Source organism: Alnus glutinosa, chromosome 8, assembly GCF_958979055.1.
Source record: "Alnus glutinosa chromosome 8, dhAlnGlut1.1, whole genome shotgun sequence".
Classification (NCBI taxonomy): Eukaryota; Viridiplantae; Streptophyta; class Magnoliopsida; order Fagales; family Betulaceae; genus Alnus; species Alnus glutinosa.
The window spans coordinates 25,672,627-25,693,218 of NC_084893.1; the positions used below are offsets into that span (position 1 = coordinate 25,672,627).

The following is a 20,592-nucleotide window of genomic DNA, read 5'->3' on the forward strand; positions in this document are numbered from 1 at the left end:
TGTGGGCCTTTTAGGTCTCTATGTGATCCAGGGGGTCCTTATTGCCATTGTATGCTTCTATTTTGGGCATCTTGAACTTTGGGGGCAAGGGGAAGTCCATCACCTTGGTTGTACAAGGGAGGTTCATACCTTCAAGCATGCTTTTCAAACGTCAAGGATTGATCACCATTGATAGTGTTTGCCATGGTGTTGAGTCTGTCGTGGAGATCCTTGTTACGAGCCTCAACCTGGCTACTTGTCCAACGGGCATCCTCTCCCACAGGCTTCTTCATCGCCATGTCCTGTGACTATGGATCATGGGTATCTAGGAATGTCATGAATGCTTTGACGGTTCCTACATATGCTAACAAATTATTGATACAGTTGACTACACCCCAGTATTCCACCCAGCAACACTTGTAAAACACAAGCAAGAACAAACACAAGTGACTCCTTGAGAAATGCCAGCGGTGGACACTCTGAGGCTTAAGTCAATAGGGTAATATCTGTTATGGTAGGAAGCTAGAAGATAAATTGAAAATAAAGTGCGTACCTTAAAACTAGGGTTTGTGGCCCTCTTTATAGGGTTACCATAGATTAGGTAATTAGGTCTGATATGGAAAAGATCGAAGGTAAATGATTCATTCATTCAGGAAACAGATTCCCATGAAGATCATTCCTTTTAAAGTATCAATTTTAAATAGGGAAGGTCGTTAATGCCAGGGTGCCTTTCCTTATACTGTCTTCCTATCATGTTTCGGCAATCGTTGGTTAGGGAACCGTCGATTCATGGAACTTATGGGGGACCATCGTTTGGCCGGCCCCCTTAAAGGCTGCCCGTCGATCGAGGTTCCATAATTCAGTGAGATCTTCAGGGGGGTCCCATGTCGAGGGGATGCTTGGTCCTTCCTATGGGCGATCAGACCTCCTTGGGCTCAAGGGCTAGTGGGCCTTGGAAGGCTCCCAATGGACTTGTAGTATTTTATATCACCATTAAGTATGTTTTGAACTCTATATCGGGTTGGCAAATTGTCCATGTTAGAAGGGAAACTAATGCTACAACTCATGCTTTAGCTAAATTAGCACTGCAACAAGTTATTGACAAAGTATGGATAAAAATAGGGGTGGGAAAAAAACCGCCCACCTGCACAACCTGCTCCGCCCCTAAATTCACTAATTTTGCCTTATAAATTGCAGGTATGGGTCGTTTTATGTTAAAAAAATTTCGCAGTCGGGTGGGTAGCGGGTTGGGGTTTTAAAAAACCCCAGGGACTCGCCCCGCCCTGCTGAAATAAAAAAACAAAAAAATAAAAAATAAAAAACCCTTAAGTAACCCTAGCGCCTCTTATTTTTTCATCTTTGAACCCAGCTGCTCACCCCTTCGTCTTCTTCCTTCCTTTGATTCTGAAGGTACGCCTGTAACCTTTTAATGGAAATATACATATTTTATGAATAATTTAATGGCAATATTCATGGTTCCTGTAAAACAAATATGCTATTATCTCATTCTTGGTCTTTAATTCTTTATGTTGAATAAATTCGTGGTCTCTTCATCTTCTTTGATTTTTTTATTCTCTGTGTTCTTGGTCTCTTCATCTTCTTCGTCCAAACCCGCCCCGCACCACCCAACCTACACCCCCCACCCCGCATCAATCCCCCCACACCACCCCGCATTGCATGGATTCTCCATTTTTCGTGCAATTTGCGGGTGCAATTTTTACCCCCTGCAGGGGTGCGGGGCGGGGCAAAAAAGGGAGGAAAACCGCCCCCACCCCCTAGCCCCATGCTCACCCATAGATAAAAGTTCTTAGAGCATTCCTAATGAGCTTGTCAAACCCAATTTTTCACCAAAGTTTAGCTAGTTCCAATAAAAAAAACCCTCTCCAACAATCTCGCTTGAGTCCTATCCATTTTAGTTTTTTTCAGACCCGCTCACCATTTATGCAGAGGAAGAAAGTTTAGCAATTTCATTTTTGAGAATTTTATATTCCCTCTCTTTCCCGTTGTCGTTCATTCCATCTTCCTTTCTTTCACGCCGGTAAGAGCCCTCTCTCTCCCGCCCTCGCTCGATCTCATTTTTGGAGACTTTGACTGAAAGATTTGCGGGCAGTGTCTTCTTGAGGATCATATCCACACCATCCTCAACATTAAGAAAACCCTCTCTTATTATTTCTCTTAATTTCTTTCTCTTTCTTTCTAATCGAATGATTTTGGGGTTGGTTTTTTTTTTTTTTTTTTTTTAAACGAAGTAGTTTTCTTTTTATTTTTTATTTTTGGTTTCTCTTTGAAATGTTTGGTTGGTGAGAAAAAAATTCAGAAAAATTGGAACAAATGTTAATATATTGTTGAATTGAAAAAAAAAAAAAAAAAAAAAAAAGAAAAAAAAAAAAAGCCCACGGTCCAACAGATTCAGCAGCATTTGAAAGAAATAAAAGTTGGGGTATCCAAAATTGATGGGTTTGGGACTGGGCTGGATCTATGTAATTAATTATCCAAAAGGAATTTCAGGTAAATGACCGAACTAACCCTCTCTGGTTTGCATATACCCAACACGCACGCACTTGAGAGTTGAGAGTGGAGTCATGGATCTTCTCCTCAAAGCCTACTCCACTGCATCAGACGACGAAGATGAGCTCGTCCGACCTTCTTCGAAGCGACCCAAACCCAATAACCCGATTCCCTTTACCAAACCCGAGCACTACCCGTATCCCCCTTCCGGACTCTATCCTATGCCTCGCCCGAACCAGTCCTCGGACCTCCACACGGAAGCCCCGGTTGCTGGCAGATACATATCCAAGAGAGAGCGCGCACTCCTCAATTCGGCCACCGGGACTCATGACCCGGTCCCGAATCCGCCTCCCACCACGTCATCGCCCGGTACCCTCTCTCTCTCTCTCATAGTTTATCGCATTCAACATTCAAAGGTATATAGAATCGCTTGCGTTTGAATTTCTTATTGATTGATAGAAATATGTCACTTTGGCGAGGCTAAGGTGTTTTGTTATTGCTCTCAGTTTTGGGGAGTCTTTCATGTTCCAATCTACCACATGAGATAGCATCATCATTGAGGCATAAAGCAGAGGGCCATGCACAGCTTGGCCGAATATCTGAGAGGCTGACGGTACCTCTGCATGGTCATACAAGGGCTGTCAATGCTATACATTGGTCCCCAAATCATGGTATGTTAATTTAATACTTTCCCTATTTTGTTTTGGTTATGGAATAATTTTCTAAGGATTAATTTTACATTTTATTTCAAGATCACAGACTCAGTGTTTCAATGACTAGGACTCTTGACTGAATACAACTAATAACACACTGTAATTTTGCTTAGGAACTAGAAAAGGCACTTTGGAAGATAAAAACAAATTGACTAGAAACAAAATCACCAAAATTTGCTAGTTTTGGAATGCCATTATGCCACCAGTCAGCCCAGACAGTATGCAGCAAAATTGCCATTAAATTCCTCTAGGAAACTCCAACTTGCACACCGTTTGATGTGCTGGAATCTAGACATAGAGCTTTCCAATGTTATATGGCTTTCTGGGTGGTTCTCGCCGAGTAAGTACAGTTGTCATTTTGTAAATTCCCCGAACTGTGGAGTGATGATCTTCTAAGACCTCATTGTTTTGGACCCCAACATTCATTCATGTATCAAATGATCCAAGTGAGTGTTGTGGCTACTTTTGGAACACTCTAGCGTCACTGTACTTTGGAGTTACCATGAGTTGCGGGTGTAATCTGAAATTTCCATTTATTTGAGTTGCAAGGTGACTACACTTTAATAACAATTGAGTAATGTATTTGCTTATGTATATGTTACTTGGGTCACTGATCTGTTCAATAGAGTTAGTCTACAGCCCATCTTCTTGCTTCTGCTGGGATGGATCACACAATCTGCATATGGAATGTTTGGAGCAGAGATCAGAAGAAAGCACGTGTGTTAAGCTTCCACAATGCACCAGTGAAAGATGTGAAGTGGTCGCAGCAAGGGTTGACTGTGCTTTCTTGTGGATATGATTGCTCATCAAGGTTAGTTGATATCGAAAAGGGGATTGAGACTCAGGTTTTCAAGGAGAATCAGGTTGTTGGAGTTGTAAAGTTCCATCCAGAGAACTCCAATCTCTTCCTTTCTGGGGGAGCAAAGGGCTGTCTTAGGTTATGGGATATTAGAACCGGTAAGGTGGTCCATGAATATATCCGAAATCTAGGTCCGATCCTTGATGTTGAATTTGCCATCAATGGGAAGCAGTTTATCTCTTCGAGCGATGTATCTGGAAGCAATATCAGCGAAAATTCTATTATTGTTTGGGATGTATCGCGACAGGTTCCACTGTCTAATCAGGTAAGAGACTCTCTCAACATTTTTTTTTCCTATCTGTCAATGCAAGTTTCTGTCTCATCTTTGTTGGCACCATTGAGTTGCCACACCATTGCTTAATGAACGTGACACAGCATTGTGGATGACAACCCTTCCGTCCCAAAAACTGTTTTCAATTAATTCTTCTTCTATAAGCATACAACTTAATTTTTTGAGGTGTAATCTATTGAGGATATATATTTGAACGTAATCGCAAGTTAATGTTGTCAATATATTCAACATCTGATTTCCTCAGAACTTGTGTTAAACTCTAAAGCTTTTCCTTAGCATATCCTTTAGTTGTGCATAATCCTGTATGAGTTTGCATCCATCCATAAGTTACTGCCCCTCTGGGACAATTTTCTTTCATTTGAACTTCCTATAGTTTCTTTATATTTCTTCCCAAGCATTCTTGTCAAAGATTTGGTTGGACTTGGACCTTCCTTTTAGCGTGTTGATTAAGTCAATTGTGAAGTAAAGATTATATAAGAAGTATTTGAATGTCACACATGCATATAATTGAGGCCCCACTCTAGAAAGTGTGAATATGAATATACCCCCAATATCAGAATACATTTATGTTCACATACATCTTATGTTAATTTTGTGCTTTCTATGTGGTTCCTCTTGTGTTTTAATTTTTTGTCTTTTGCTTAGTTTCTCAACCACTCTCTCCATTAAGATCATTTACAGATATTTTTCCTTCTTTAGAACATGACAAGATTGGTGGAATTACTTTGGTGGGGGTGCGATGCTTTATTTTTTTTTTTCCCTGGTCAAATGAAAACACAAAGCAGAGAAGGAAACGCACAAACACACCAAGAAAAAAAAAAAAAAAGGCTTAGCTATTCGAGGGGGCTTAATGTCACTAATAAGGACCACGATGACCTAGGGCATTGAAGAAATGAGAACGCTTCCACTAATGCTAGTGGAGGCGGCCCATTTGGCTAGGTTATGCGTAGTCCAATCCGCACTGCGGTGAGCTTTGCGGATTGTGGATCGACCAAACCAGGATGCTATTCAGGAGAGAAAAACCGTCAATGATGAAAGACTCAAGTTGCCACTTGAGAGGTAGATCCTGGCTGAGGAAAGCAGACATCACCATGAGAGAATTTCCTAATATGACATTGTCAGGGCCTTTCTCCATAGCCTGTTTAATTCGCTGAAGGGTCTCAAGGGGGGGGGGGGGACTTTTTTCTGTCCGTGCGAAAATAAGATTTCCCAAGGAATCTCGGCAAGCAGCAACTCCCATTGAAAAGATCTCACGAATCGCCACGTCAAAATTGATTTTTAGGAAATGCTATGGTGGAGGCGACCATTTCTCGGTTACAGGTTTTTTCCTAGGTACTGACTTCCAAGCCATAAGATGTTCACTGTAAAGCTTTCTGGCTTGATGCACCAGCTGGATCGTGTTGGGAGGGGGCGCTTTGTGGATGACGTTATTTCTCTGAAGCCAAATAAGCTCCAAGGCAATAGCTACAAATAAGAGAAACGAGTGAGAATCTTTGGAATTTATATTGAGCAAATTACAAGGGAAGAAAAAATTCTTATCCATTTTGCCATGTCAGCAGATGTGAAGTGGCTTGAGTGGATCGGCCAAGGAGATTCCCTCTAGAGCACTCTGACAAAGTGGTAGTCAAGAAACAAGTGTTCCATAGTTTCTATCTCCGAGTGGCAGAGGGGGCATAATAGATCATCTTCTTGGAGCTAAACAACCTCTCCCAATTTGTCCCAAGTCTTAGAATCAGGAGGGACGTTCAAAGGGAGACTATCCTTGATGAGGGGATTATTGGCCGATTTTACCATGAAATTGCCTTTACTATCCGAGACCCAAGGCATTGTTTGTTAAATCTTTTTTCTTCTCTTTTGTTTTCTCTTTTCAAAACAAAAACATTAACAAACGACCTGAAATACAAAACATTTAGAATTGTTTTTACCTTTATGTCTCATCAAAACGCTTTTTCAAACAAAAGACAAAACCTTCATCCAAAAAACATTAACAATCGGAGCCCTTATCCTTAGTGGTACTATAGGAGATGTGAATGTTAAGAATGTTATCCACTGAGTTTTTGTCTAAGAGCTCCTTGATCTTCATTTCATCCCAAGTTCTGAAGTTTGGATGAAATAAATCGGCCACCCTTCAATTGAAAAGCTAGGGGTCAATTCCTTCTCTAGGGGAGCCTTAAGACTATCTTGATTTGGGATCCGGAGATCATCCCATATCCTGATGCTGGTCGTGCTATTGATCCTGAAGCAAGAGCCTTTCTTAAGAAGAGGTCTGGTTTTCAAAATGTCTTTCCAGATTCTGGAAGCTTGGCTCATAGGTTGAGCCTCATAGAAAGAATCCTTTGCGAGGTACTTTCCTCTAAACGCTTAAACCCAGAGCTGATTAGAATTTTGCTGAATATGCCATCCCAGCTTTTCTATGAGTGCTCCATTTTTGTCATACAGTCTCCTCAAATAGACTCGACCATTAGATTTCGGGGTACAAATAGAATCCCAAGACTAAGGTGTGAAGTTCCTCTTCTTTTCCTTTTTGAAATCCCACAAAAAGTTTTTTAACATGATGTATAGAGAGGCGCAAAAAGTTTGTGGAAGGAGAAAGATAGACATATTGTGCATGTCTACTTGTATGTCTACACAATTTGGAGAGTTCCATGGAGGATATTTTAGCTTCGTATTTTTCATACGCTGTATCTTTGGACGGTAGCTTTTTTGTCACCACTGTCGATTTGCTTTGTTAATTTCCTTGCTTGTTTTTCTATTCCTAGTTATGTGTTTCCTTTTGTCTACTGGAAGTATACTTAGGGACGCCTTACGCTTTCAATAAGATTAAATTTACTTATTAAAAAAAGAAAGAAAGGTAGACATATTGTATAACGGGATGCTAGCAGCCACCGATCTAATGAGGGTGGTCCTACCGGCCTGAGATAATACTGATGCAATCCAATAGTAAAAAAACAAAGGAAAGGGGATAAAGGTTACTTCGAGAGAGCGGTGATCTCTAATGGCTACTTCGAGAGAGCCTTGATCTCTAAAACAATCAAAAAAGTCTAGATTTGATAATAATTCAGCATCCTTCTTTATTGATTAGGGTTACACTTATATAGAAGACGGCTAGGTCATAAGACATAACCATTAGGTCTAGCCGTCATTACATTATGCAGGAAAATAACTAGAAAGGAAATAAACTAATGGAAAATATATTTCTTATTAGGTAAAACACCTGGGGAAACAATATATGGAGATTATACTCCTTATTCACTGCTGTCTTGGGAATTCGGTACTGCCACGTGTGCGGCCACGTAAGCTCTAAAATTCTAAACGTATCATCCCTCTCCCCTAACATCTTCCTTGTCCCCAAGGAAGAAATCAGGAACTTGAACTTGGACCATGTCTTGATCTTCTCATGTAGCTTCTGCCGGGTCAAATTTCCTGAACACAAGCCTTTGCACAGAGCCGGAAGATTCTTTTTGATATATCTCTGTAGCATATGGGCTACGATCTCTAGATATGGCAGTTTGGTATGTGCAATCTCCTTGTTCAGTTTCTACCCAGAAAGGCGGAACACCACAAAGGAGGATGTAAAGGATTACTCCAGCACTCCAAACATCTATTTCTTGACCATACTTCCGTTTTAGCACCTCAGGAGCCATGTAGTACGGACTTCCAACTATCTCAGTAAATTTATCACCAGGTTTAAAGAATACTGAAAGCCCAAAATCAATTGCCTTTAAAGGTGTTGTCTCCTTCTTTCTCTTCTTGAACCAAGCAAAAATCACGCCTGGCTCTTCCAACCTTTGCTCCATCCCTTCCTTCTTCTTCACATTCTGTTTCAGCACCCCCTTGATATTTTCAGCCCTTTCTGGATAGAGAGACAGGACCTCTCTTGGCCTGCCAGACCCATTCTTCAGCTAAAGCTGGTTGCTAGGTAGAACCCTGTTGTTGACGCCAAACTGCACTGGACTAGCTGCTACAAGAATTCCAGCAACTCCTTCCTTGACAACATGACCATCCGGGCTTGAAATATCCCCAGAAAAATCAGGCGGCATCGTGACGTCCTCGGTAGCCTTGACATTGATTATATGGGGCATAAAATTCGTACCAACAGAACTTGCGTTGGACTCTCCCATTATGGGCAAGGATTGGCTTGTTGGAGAGGTGCGTGGTGAAGAAAAGCTTTCAATTCTTTTTCTGATCTCCTCCATCCGTTTGCTCGATTCCTCTTTCAACGCGAGGAATTCTGATCGCAGCTTTTCCCACCTTGCTCGTTCTTCTTCATTCCGGAAAAATCGGGAAGACATGATGATAGTGTGGATCGGAGATTGTTGTAGAAAACAATCAACCTTCACTCTGATACCACTTGATGCAATCAAATAATAAAAAGAACAAAGAAAAGGGATAAAGGCTACTTCGAGAGAGCCATGATCTCCAATGGCTACTTCGAGAAAGCCTTGATCTCCAAAACAACCAAAAAGGTCTAGGTTTGATAATAATTCAGCATCCTTCTTTATTGATTAGGGTTACACTTATATAGAAGACGGCTAGGTCATAAGACATAACCATTAAGTTTAGCCGTCATTACATTATGCAGGAAAATAACTAGAAATGAAATAAACTAATGGAAAATATATTCCTTATTAGCTAAAACACTTAGGGAAATAATATATGGAAATTATACTCCTTATTCACTGTTGTCTTGGGGATTCAGTACTGCCACGTAAGTCCTAAAATTCTGAACGTATCAAATACCTTATCCTTCCAACTTGTAATCTTCTTTTGAATTTTATTTATGACCTCTTCAAAACTTTTCTTCTTTGATTGCTGCAGATAGATAGGAAGCCCCGGATACTTGGTGCTAGGCGAGCATTTCAGATTAAGGAAAGAAACTATGGACTGGATCCCTTGACCTCTGAAGTTATTTCTGAAGAAAGCATTCGGTTTTCTCTTACTTCTTTTCTGAACAGAACAGTTCTCATAAATATCCAGCTCATTTTGAATAGCTCTTGTATCTCTCTGGGTTGCCTTGCTAAAGATAATCGAATCGTCTGCAAACAGAAGATGAGAAACCGAAGGGCCATTCCTGATGAGCTTTATCCCTCTATTATTTCCCTTACATTCCTCCCTGATAATTAAACGAGAAAGCACTTCGGAACCTATGATAAACAAAAAAGGGGAAATGGAATCCCCTTGTTGAAGGCCTTTGAAAAAATCAAAGTTGCAGCCATTAAGCATAATAGACTAGGCTGGGTGGATATACATTGATGGATCTAGTTCACCCAGGTATCACAAAAACCAAAGTTCTTCATTACCGTTACTAGGAACTCCCATTCCATCCTTTCATATGCCTTCTCCAAATCAGATTTGAGGGCCATCAGACCCCCTTTTCCTCTCTTGTGCTTCATTGAGTGGAAGAGCTCATGAGCAAGGATGCTATTATCTTGAATAAGTCTCCCAGGGACAGAGGCCGATTGAAAAGGAAAAATAATTTTGTGAGGGACTTTCTTCAGTCTGTTAGCCAGGATTTTTGAGATGATCTTATAGATGACATTGCATAAACTGATCGGTTGGTAATGATTTGTAGAAGGGCTCTCACCTTGGGGATCAACGCAATATTGGTACGGTTCAATTCTTTCAAAATGTAGCGTCTTAGAAAGAAACTTCGAACCATGGCGATTACATCATATTTAACAATGTCGCGGTAAAACTTGTAGAATAAAACAGTAATACCGTCGGGTACTGGGGCTTTGTTGGATCCAATCTGGTTTGGCACATTTTTAATTTCGGCTTCGTCTAGGATAGTGCAAAGATTCAAATTATCCTCTGCCGTTATTTGGGGGGATATCAGCTCACCCAGATCACTAGGGATGGTTGGATTTGCTGACGAGAAAACTCCTCTGAAGTGATCAACTAGGCACTCCCCAATATGATTTTTATCCGAGATTTAAATACCTTCTCTGTTTTTTTAAGAATTCAATGGAGTTTCGTCTCCGCTGATGATGGTTGAAATGTGGAAGTACTTTGTGTTAAGATCACTGCTAGTGAGCCAAGTTACTCTAGATTTTTGACGCCATAGTGATTCCTCCCATTTAAGATTCTCTTGAAGGGAGATTTTCGGAAGCTCCTCTCTTGCTCTATTATCTGCAGAAGGAGGAAGCCTCTGGACAGAGTCAATCTCAGCTTGTAACGTCTTGATGTTAGTATGAATGTTTCCAAAGTGGTCCCTATTCCAGATTATGAGAGCACTCCTTGTAGCTTTAACTTACTGCACAGCACGAAGGCCAGGGACCCTGAATAAGAACCACTTCAAGGTTGAGCCACCACAGAGAAACTAGACAGATTGCCAGTCCAAAATTCTTCAAATCTGAATGGCTTAGGAAGTGAGACTGAAACACCACAAGTCTTCAACAGGATTGGATTGTGATCAGAGGAGGTAGTAGGAAGATGTAAAATAGAGGCCATCAGAAAAAGCAATCTCCATTCTTTATTTCCACTCCTATATCCAGTGTCTCTTTTATATTTGCCAGGCCAGAATGCCCATTAGACCAAGTGAAGGGGTTTCCAGAAAATCCCAGGCCAATCAATCCTTTCTGGTTTATGAAGTTGGCCAGCAGACCTCCTGATGTAGACGCTGCAAAACACCTGCCACCCCTCTTGTCCAAACTGGAAATAATAAAATTGAAATCTCCTAAGCAAAGCCAAGGGCCCACAAATGATTCCCCAATATAGTTGAGGGTTTTTCAGAAAAGATCCTAATTGTGCCATCTAGTGGGACTATAGACAAGGGAAAACATCCTTGGCTGATTTTTTGAATCTGAAAAAAAAAAAGATTGAGAATTTTGTCATTAATGAAGGTAACTTCAATATCAACACTAGTACGGCAAGCAATAGCAAGCCCATCCCGTTTACCACTCGGGAGCTTGAACAAAATGATAAAACCCTAGTCTATTAAGAGTAGGGTTAACAATAGAACTAGACACTTTTGTTTCTGGCAAAAACAAACAATCCGGGTTGTGGTTCCTAATAAGGGCCCTCATAGACTGTATTGCCGAGGCATGGCCAACCCCCGGCAATTCGAAGATATGACAGTCATGGACAGGTTGCTGGTGGGGCATGATTAGGCCCTCCTCCTCGGCCATTGACTTGTTTGGAGCTTCCTGTGGTGAAGAGATAAACACTGCTGGAAGGGAGGAGTCCATTGGGGACTGGCCGGCTCTCCTTGGTCCAGAGGTCTTGCTACTCTTTGCTTTCTTCCTGGGCAGTGTACCAGACTTCACACTGGGGGAAAACTGTAGGTATTCAGGCTACAGAAGTAAAGTCTTTCACCCCTTTCCAATATGTCAGACGATCCCATACCACCTTCAGCTAAAAACTTCTGCAACTGATCTACAGAATCGAAATAGGGCAGTAGGTATTAACGAAACTCCAGTACAAGACTCATAGTCCCAACATGAGTCTTGTGCGGCACAATCCAAGGCACAGTCAAATCTGGACTCTAGAGTAAAGAACTCTATTCCTATTCGAAGTCCTAGTACTAAAGAGAGACCTAGTTTAGTTGTGTGATAGATAGATAGGAACTCATGTCAAAAGAGTCCTCAGTGCTTTCTGCTTTTACAGGTGATCCAATGGAAGATCCGTGTCTCTACCGAAGCACGGTTGGCTCCTTACAATATCTCTTTCTCACATGGCTTGACTTAAGCTTTGCTGTCAACCGAGTATGTCAGTTTATGCACCGTCTTCTTAAACCACATTGGCAGGCCGTTAAAAGGATACTTCGGTACTTGAAGCATACTCTTTCTCATGAACTTCTTCTTCACCAAAAGTCTTCCACCGTTCTTCAAACATACTCAGATGCTGACTAGGCTGGATGTCCAGATGATCGCCATTCCACAGGTGCATATTGCGTGTTTCTCGGGTCTAACTTGGTGTCTTGGAGCTCACGTAAACAACCAACTGTCTCTCAATCCTCAACTGAAGCCGAATATAACGCTGTGGCAAACACCACAACAGAACTTCTCTGGATCCGTGCACTTTTTCAAGAACTTGGGATCAAACATTCCTCTACTCCAACACTTCGGTGTGACAATATTGGTGCAACCTATATGTCTGTCAATCCTGTGTTCCATGCCCGTACCAAGCATGTGAAATTCGATTTTCACTTTGTCAAAGATCGTGTTGCAGATAAGTCCTTGGTTGTTCGGTTCATTCCTAGTTCAGATCAGGTTGCTGATGCTCTCACTAAACCACTTGTCTCCTGAAGGTTCCAACAGTTGTGTTTCAAGCTCAACGTGCGATCTCTCCCATTGATCTTGCAGGAAGGTATTAACGAAACTCCAGCACAAGACTCACAGTCCCAACATGAGTCTTGTGCGGCACAATCCAAGGCACAGTCCAATCTGGACTCTAGAGTAAAGAGCTCTATTCCTATCCGAAGTCCTAGTACTAAAGAGAGACCTCGTTTAGATGTGTGATAGATAGATAGGAACTCATGTCAAAAGAGTCCTAATCCAACTATGAATAGGTAGAAGGCGTGTGGAATTTTATGTTTATCATGAACACTTGTAAACCTCTATATATATCAATGAAGGCTCACCTTGATGAGCACAGTTTCAAGTTCAATAATTCCTAAGTTCTATTAGTAGGTTGCGTGTGGGATCAACGTTTGGGGTGGAGGGTGATTTTGATAGTAGGAACCCTGGCGGTGGCAGGGAGTGACAGAGAAAAGCTTGAGTGAACAGAGGGGGTTTGGGTTCTCAAGAGTTGTGCTCGGGCCAGAGTGTCTGCCCCCCGGGCTTGGCTTTCCGGTGAGGTTGATCTGTTGGAGTTGCTGGTGGGATTTGAAACGCTAACTGTTGTGGGTTGATGCTTTGACAATACCGATGACTTGTTAATGGGGGTGATGGGGTTACTATCTGGAGAGTTGGTACCATGGGTAAGGGTGGTGGCAGAGGAGCTGCCTCCGTGTGGAGAGGGGCTGTTTTTGTTATCCAGTGGGTCTGCTCTCATCTAAGGCCCAAACCCCTTGCTGCCTGGGGGGGTTTCGGTGGGGTCAAAAGGACACACCACTGCTGCATGGCCAAGTCTTCTGCATTCAAAAAAAAAAATCCGATAAGCCTTTGTACCTCACTTGAATCCAAACAGGGGATTGGGTTGATCTGTTTAGAAAGAAACCTGGCACCAGAAGCTCAGCCACTTCCAGTTCAATCCTCATCCTCAGCACCTGTTTACGCATGACGGTATTGGAACCACCCGTATCAACCTCCAGAAACTTACTGATTCCCCGTGCGATTTTCTCAGCGTTGGCCTTTGTCATGTATTCCAAAGGCAGCCCATGAATTTGGACCCATAATACAGCGTTTGAAAAATCAATTTCCTTTTAGGAGACCCACAGGGGGGCATTCTCTGAGCCCATATTGATTGCGAAGCTCCAGATGTCCCCTAGGGTTGATCATGCTGCTTGTTTATTTATTGGTTTTGGGGGAGAGGAAAACCAAAAACGATCATGCAGGCTCAGATTGGGAGGAACCAGGGGAATGGAGAGGCTTCGGGGAGAAAGGAGAGGGTTAGAGAAGGTAGCAAAAGCAGAAGAAGGGAAGAGGGAAGATTAGCAGAGGGATTACAGAGGATTGTTGAGCAGGGAAGGCACCTCACTGGGAGTGCTACATTACAGAGAGGAAGACCGCAGAGAAACTCCTTTCTCGCCTGTTCGACTAGCTTCCAAAATGTGAGCTGTGATGCTTATACTGACTCTAAAAGATTGCTGTCTTTGTTTGCTCATCTCAAAGCATAAGTTTTCTTAATGTGGCAATTAGTGAGTCCTGCACTGAAATGGAAGATTTTGATGGTATGCTCCATGGTGATTTCCGTCTTCAATATTGAATTATTGTGTTTTCTATATTTGATAATGGTTTGGATAAATGGAAGCTTATTAGCAAACACATTTTAAATCAAATTCACATCCATGTTGGAACTGCTCCTAGGTTCCTCTAAAGAGGTTGTCTGACATGCTCTAGACATGCCCATAGTTTTGGAACATATTTCTCAGTTTTGGACAGTTAGCATTCATTGGGTCTAAATGCAGACATTCGATTCAGATTTTTCCTTAACCTGTAACTTCAGCAAGGCAGAATGACCTGGCCACCAGGCATAGGCAGCAAAATAAGGTTTTCCTACTGATAGTGTAATTGATACAGTGCCATGTACAAGTATTTCATATCTCTGTACGTATCAAAGTAGCAGGGCAATAGTTCAAATTAGCACCTAAAATTGTTGTTCTAGCAGAATGCATTGTGATTTGTGGATATAGGTAAAATGCCTGACATGTGCACTTGATTAAGCTGTGGGAACTGGTGCTGACACTCGAATCTGTTGGTTAGCAATGCGAAAAGGAATTGTTTCACATAGTATTCTCTTATATGAATGTTCAAATCTGTTGTGTTGTTTTTATTAATAAAAGCTCATCTGAGTCATCTTTCCTCTTTATCAGGTTTATGTGGAAGCCTACACCTGTCCGTGTGTCAGATGCCACCCATTTGATCCTTTTTTCGTTGCCCAGTCAAATGGAAATTATATTGCAAACTTCTCTTCAACCCCCCCTTTCAAGCTAGACAAGTATAAAAGGTATGAGAACCATGGTGTCTCTGGGTTTCCGATCAAATGTAATTTTAGCTTGAATGGGGAGAAGCTTGCTTCAGGCTCCTCCGATGGCTCTATTTACTTTTACGATTACAGATCGTCCAAGCTTGCCGGGAAACTCAAGGCCTATGAGGAGCCATGCGTAGACGTCGCTTTTCATCCCATTATGCCTAATGTCATTGCTTCATGCAGTTGGAATGGAGATGTCTCCGTGTTTGAATGATTGGCCCATTGTACACTATGTTTTATACACTACGCCAAGTTGGGCCTGAAAAAAGGCCCCCCAAAAAAAAAAAAATGAGTAATTGGTTACCTTGTAAGTTGACAAAAATTAGTTAAGCGAAAAAATATTAACTTAAATTTTTTTTCTTTTTTGATAAACAACTGAACAATTAATTGATTCTTAAATTTGTTTTGCTAAGAGTAGAAGAATTATTGAATATGAGTCTATTACAGGCATTAGTCCTCTGTAATATATGCATCTTTTTAAATTTTTACATTTTCTGCTTGCAAAGAAGAAATAGGAAGAGAAGAAAGTGAGAGAAGATTGAACAGAAAGAGGACATAAAGCTCTGGAAAACAGTAATGAGTAGATGAAAACGTGTTATATCATTCTTTTGAAATCTATTTAATTTTATTTTTTTCACAAGGTCTGGCCATCGTTTGGATTTTTGTATTTTATTTTATTTTATTTTTATTTTGGAGTTTTTAGGAAGTTAGTTTGAGTTTGGACTAAAAAAGTTCATGCCATCCCGGATAGATTCTTTTTGTAATTTTTAGGAGGGGGGTCAACTTGGATTTGGGCTTAAAAAGCCTATGTAATATTATTTGGGCTTGGGTGGCCATGGCCCCAATCTTCACCATTGAAATTTGAAAGCATTTGTAGCTAAGAGAAAACAATATTGTAGAGATTTATTTATTTTTATTTATTTTTTTAAAAAAAGTCACATGTTGCTTTTGAATTCGTTTCAATTTCCTCTCCAACTACTCAGCAATGCTTGAGTGCTTTGCATCTTTTCTTTCCTTTTTTTTTTTTGAATAAATATTCGTATCTCATTAATTCATTAATCAAAGGAATAGAGAGGGTCTTCAGTATCCCTTTTTAAAACATGCAAGTGATCATGTAAGTTGACATGTACGCCATGTCGGCCGGCACCTCTCCCTGGCTGTATCTAAACTATCGAAGGCCGAATTCTTATTCTCCAAATCTCGTAAAATAGAGTGTTAGGTGTTTGGTTTGGTTTAGTGGTTTTAAAACTCACCGTTTGAAAAAGAAAAATAGAAATCTCAAAACATAGTTATTAAAAACACAATTTTAAAACATGCAAAGTAAGCGTTTGGTACAATCTGATCCGTTCAATCTTACCAGTGGTTTTTTTAAACATAATACGTTCTTAGCCTGTGAAATTGGAAATCGTGGGACCGAACGCAAGAACAAAATTGGGTTGACTTTCTCTGTGGGGGAGCTTGCTGTTTATATATATATATATGGTCTGTGCATGCTTTTTAGTTTGAAGTTTGAACAGAAGCAAGTGAGAAAGGGAGAATTTATGTGGGAAGCATAATTTGAGGTGTTTGAACATGTCATGTTGAGAGGTATAGTTGGTTGAATGAATGGGGGGAATTAATGTGCATGGTTTGTGATTAAACAGGCCAGGCAGCAGCTCGATCGATCTTGTCAATCGTGGAGAAATGAATAAAATGATAGCCCCATCACTAGAAAATAGAAATATTGCCCAGCTGCTTGTTGCAGGGTTGCATATTAAATGATCACTGCTGCTTCTGTCGATACGGAAGTTGAGCCGTCATTTTCACCGTTTGATATGCAAATTAATGGGGAAGTTCGATCCATTTATAATTATATTTTATTCAGCATGCATGAAAGTGATCTTTCTTTTTTCTTTTCTTGCTTTTTATCAAACAGATTTAATTGATTCCAACCGATGAGAAAGAACAACCACACACATATAGTACCATATATATATATTACAGCACGCAGAACTCAGGTTACAACTATAATAATAATAAAATAAAATAAAAACATGCATGAAGTGGGTTTTCGTTATTTATAATTTATTTATTTGGGTAATTAATTAATTATTCATTTTGCCACTATCTTGGGGGCATATTTGGAATTGCGTTAAAAAATTTAAAATGTACATTTAGTATATAGAAAGCTGTGCAAAGTAAAAATAGGTCTGTATGATAAAAAAAAAAAATTATATATATATATATATATATTTTAACTTTTTTACTTGAAAAGAAAGGCCAAAAACGCATTTTTGCAAAAAGCTTGAATATGTAGCTTTTTTTTTTTTTTTTCAAAAGCTCTTTTTAACCATAAACAATATTTCCCAACACAATTTTAAACAGGTTCTTATTATGAAAGTCAGCAAGACGGGCATTAGGGTTTCCATTGCAGGAGAAAAAAAATAATAAAAAATATGAATAAAACTTGAAGGTAAGTATAAAACTCTTGATCGAGATGGTTTGAGTGACGTCATTAGTTAGGTGGCAGTTTGGCACCAATGTCTTCTAATTAAGGAGTTGTAACCAATAGGTACGATGCATGATGCAAGAGAGAGAGAGAGAGAGAGAGAGAGAGAGAGGGAGATGTGATTCATTTGAGCAGGTGGTGTGTGGAGGCACAAAAAGAGGTATATCTGCTTATGTTCCTCCACTTTGCTTTCATGAGAAAGCAGGAGGAAGGAGGGGCCAAAAGGATAGTTAAACAAAGACCCAATTATGAAAAAAATTTCCTTTAATTTCCATTCTTCATGGGGATCAATTTTAGGGAGACATGACACTCCACCGCTCTCTCCTCCCCCCCCTTTTAGATGCATATGGAGATGGGACCAACCCCCCCTCCCCCTCTTGAAGCCCCTATCTTTCGACACCACCTCACAAACACAAATACGAGTCAAACAATAATTCAGAAGAAAAGAATAGGGACGACAAGCTTATATATCTATCTCCATATATTTTTTCCCCTACCACTATCTAGACAAACCAGCTATTCTTCCAAACATCCATGGTCCACTACCCATTTTAAATCTGTTTTTATTTGGAAAATATGGTAAGAGAGACACTCTTATACACCCTACTTGTCTATGCATATTATTTTTTTTTCAACCTCTATATCAATATGCTCCCCACCTTGCCTGGTTTCAAGCACCCTCCTCTCTTGGTCTAAATCCCTCTCTCTCTCTCTCTCTATATATATATATATATAGATATATTCAAAAACTAATGGAAAGCTCAAAAAGGAAGAAATTCAATGGGGGCTGATCAAGTATGCCCCTACTACTCCATATGACTGCAATCATCATTTAAAAGAGAGCAAGAGTGACTTTTTATCTCTGCGTACTTGCGTGTGTGGTCAAGCGGATGTTCGCGCCACAAGGGGACCCAGTGGCTAGCCCATTTGGCGACACGAAACGATGGGCTGAAAGGTTTTACCTAAGCGCACAAACGTAGATATATATATATATATATATTGATCTCTCTAGGATTGGACATTTAACTCCACGGTCGTCTAAGTCATCTCGCACTTTGATCGATGCAATATTTTTGCTTTTGATTACGAGACCAAAAACCCAGCAATTATAGGGAATCATGTTTAACGCGCGATCGATATATGTATGGACGGAGAATCACAGAGAGAGCCAGCCCCCCCCCCGCCCCCCCCCATTGTTGATTTTTGTGTCTCTTGTCTTTTTGATCCATCTTGTCATGTGTTTCCACTCTAGATTCATGTTTATCCTCTCCTACATGCTAGGCCATAATCAAAAAATGGACACAAAGGGTTAGGAGGGTTATCACCTGTCTTCCAATCCCAGCCATCAAAAGTAGCCGACAAACTCATTTTAATGGTACTATCATGTGATTTTTTGCCCTCAACCATTTGGTTGCTTCTTCTTTTATTTGTGTACTCTAATGGATCGATCCATAAATTTAAATAAACTTGGCAAAGCACCAATCATGATTTTTTTTTTTTTTGTTAATTAAATGTCATATTTTTTTTCTTTTTTGTTTTTCCTAATTAGGAAGCATTCCTTATTAGGCCTTCTCTGTAGGCCATACAGAAAACCATTAATCTAGTAGGACTGCTGGCACTTCAGTTTTTTCATTCGAAATAAAATCCCTTTTATGATCATGTTGCAGTTTGTTGTTCCACAGACCTGCATGGCAAACATGATTATAATTAATCGATCTAAGCCTTAAATAAGAGATTTCTAAATGCTAATCATATCATAAAAAAGCTATGGGTAAAAATGTTTGATCAATGTCACAAGTTGACGCCAAGTTCTATAAAGCTGAGTACAGCTAGAGCCTAGTTGATCAACTAGATTCTGTGTGCTATGTATATGCTCTTGATTTCAAACAAGATTTCCTTTCAGCTTTTCTGAGGACTTCTTTTTTTCTAAACAGTATTTCAATAGTACATGCTTTTGCACTTGCATGATCGAACTTCTAGTCAACTAAATAGTAAATACAACTACTGTTGGACACTATAGCTTTGATCTTTTATTATTATTATTATTTTGGAAAAGTATTTCATAATCGATCTCATTTTTCATTGAATTTTTTGTTTTAAACAACTTAGTTTTAAATTTAGTCAATTTAATAAATGAGTTTACAAATAAAAAGCTATATATAGGTCATTTTTCCATCAAATAAATAACAAAATGATATGAAAAGACTATTTATTATATCCTTCTTGGTGAAAAAAAATTAAAATAACCAAAAAAAAATAAAAAAATATAGATATGTTTGGTATCATTCTCTTACACATGTCTTTCGCAAATACACCATTGAATATGTGTAACCCACATAGATAAAAAAATGTACAAAGACAATAAAATCAAACATTTGAAAAAAAAAAAATATTAGGGTGGTGACAAGTACTCAGCCCTTCTATTAGGTGGTATCCTCGAGCCATCTCTTCAATCTTTCACATAGGACATAAATTTCTGACAAACCAGTTTGTTAGAAATTTCATACAACCCACATATAAGATTGATATATGTTCTTTAAACACGTGAGAAGCACATATTTTTTTTTATTAATGCTATTAAAAAAGCATGTAAGAAGTACATGCATGCTATTAAAAAACATGTGTTTTTCACATGCCAATTGACGCATGTCATTCTTATATGTGGGTTGTATAAAATTTTCTACAAACTGGTTTGTTTTTATTTAATTATTTGAGAGAAAAAAATGCCTAGAGGTCTTAGATTTAAAATATTTGTAAACTTAGGTATTAAATTGATCAAACCGAAAACTCATATCTAAAATGCAAAATTCGAAAAAGCACAAGGGATCGAGCTTTGGAATATTTTTCCTTTTACTTAATTAACATATTAACTTCCAATGTACATTGGCACGCAACAAAGAGAAAATGTATATTGGTTTCCTGTGTGCCACCAAATTGTGTTTATGTTTTATATGAAAGAATTATGAGCTAGCTAGCTAGCTAGCTAGACGTGCTAGTGATGGAAGAATAGTTATTTAGGAAACGTTTGCCCTATTCCCACTTGAATTAATTTCTACATCTTTAAATTTGTTTCACACTATTAGAATCAAATCCCAACAGTACTATTGGGTACGTGTATGAA

General features: G+C 39.6%; 1 protein-coding gene across 1 annotated transcript; it reads left to right on the forward strand.

The window, feature by feature from the left end:
• The first annotated feature begins 2,539 nt into the window (after window positions 1-2,539).
• On the forward strand, window positions 2,540-15,433 carry LOC133875606 (uncharacterized). The gene is made up of 4 exons (XM_062313786.1): window positions 2,540-2,856; window positions 2,994-3,158; window positions 3,840-4,324; window positions 14,826-15,433. Exons 1-4 carry the CDS (start codon window positions 2,562-2,564, stop codon window positions 15,195-15,197), a joined length of 1,317 nt encoding a protein of 438 aa, XP_062169770.1. The 5' UTR covers window positions 2,540-2,561; the 3' UTR covers window positions 15,198-15,433.
• Window positions 15,434-20,592: the final 5,159 nt, after the last annotated feature.

Coding starts and splice junctions, on each gene's coding strand:
- LOC133875606 (XM_062313786.1), top strand. CDS start 2,562: ATGGATCTTCTCCTCAAAGCCTACTCCACTGCATCAGACGACGAAGAT. Junction 2,857..2,993: donor TCCCACCACGTCATCGCCCG/GTACCCTCTCTC, acceptor TATTGCTCTCAG/TTTTGGGGAGTCTTTCATGT. Junction 3,159..3,839: donor ACATTGGTCCCCAAATCATG/GTATGTTAATTT, acceptor GTTAGTCTACAG/CCCATCTTCTTGCTTCTGCT.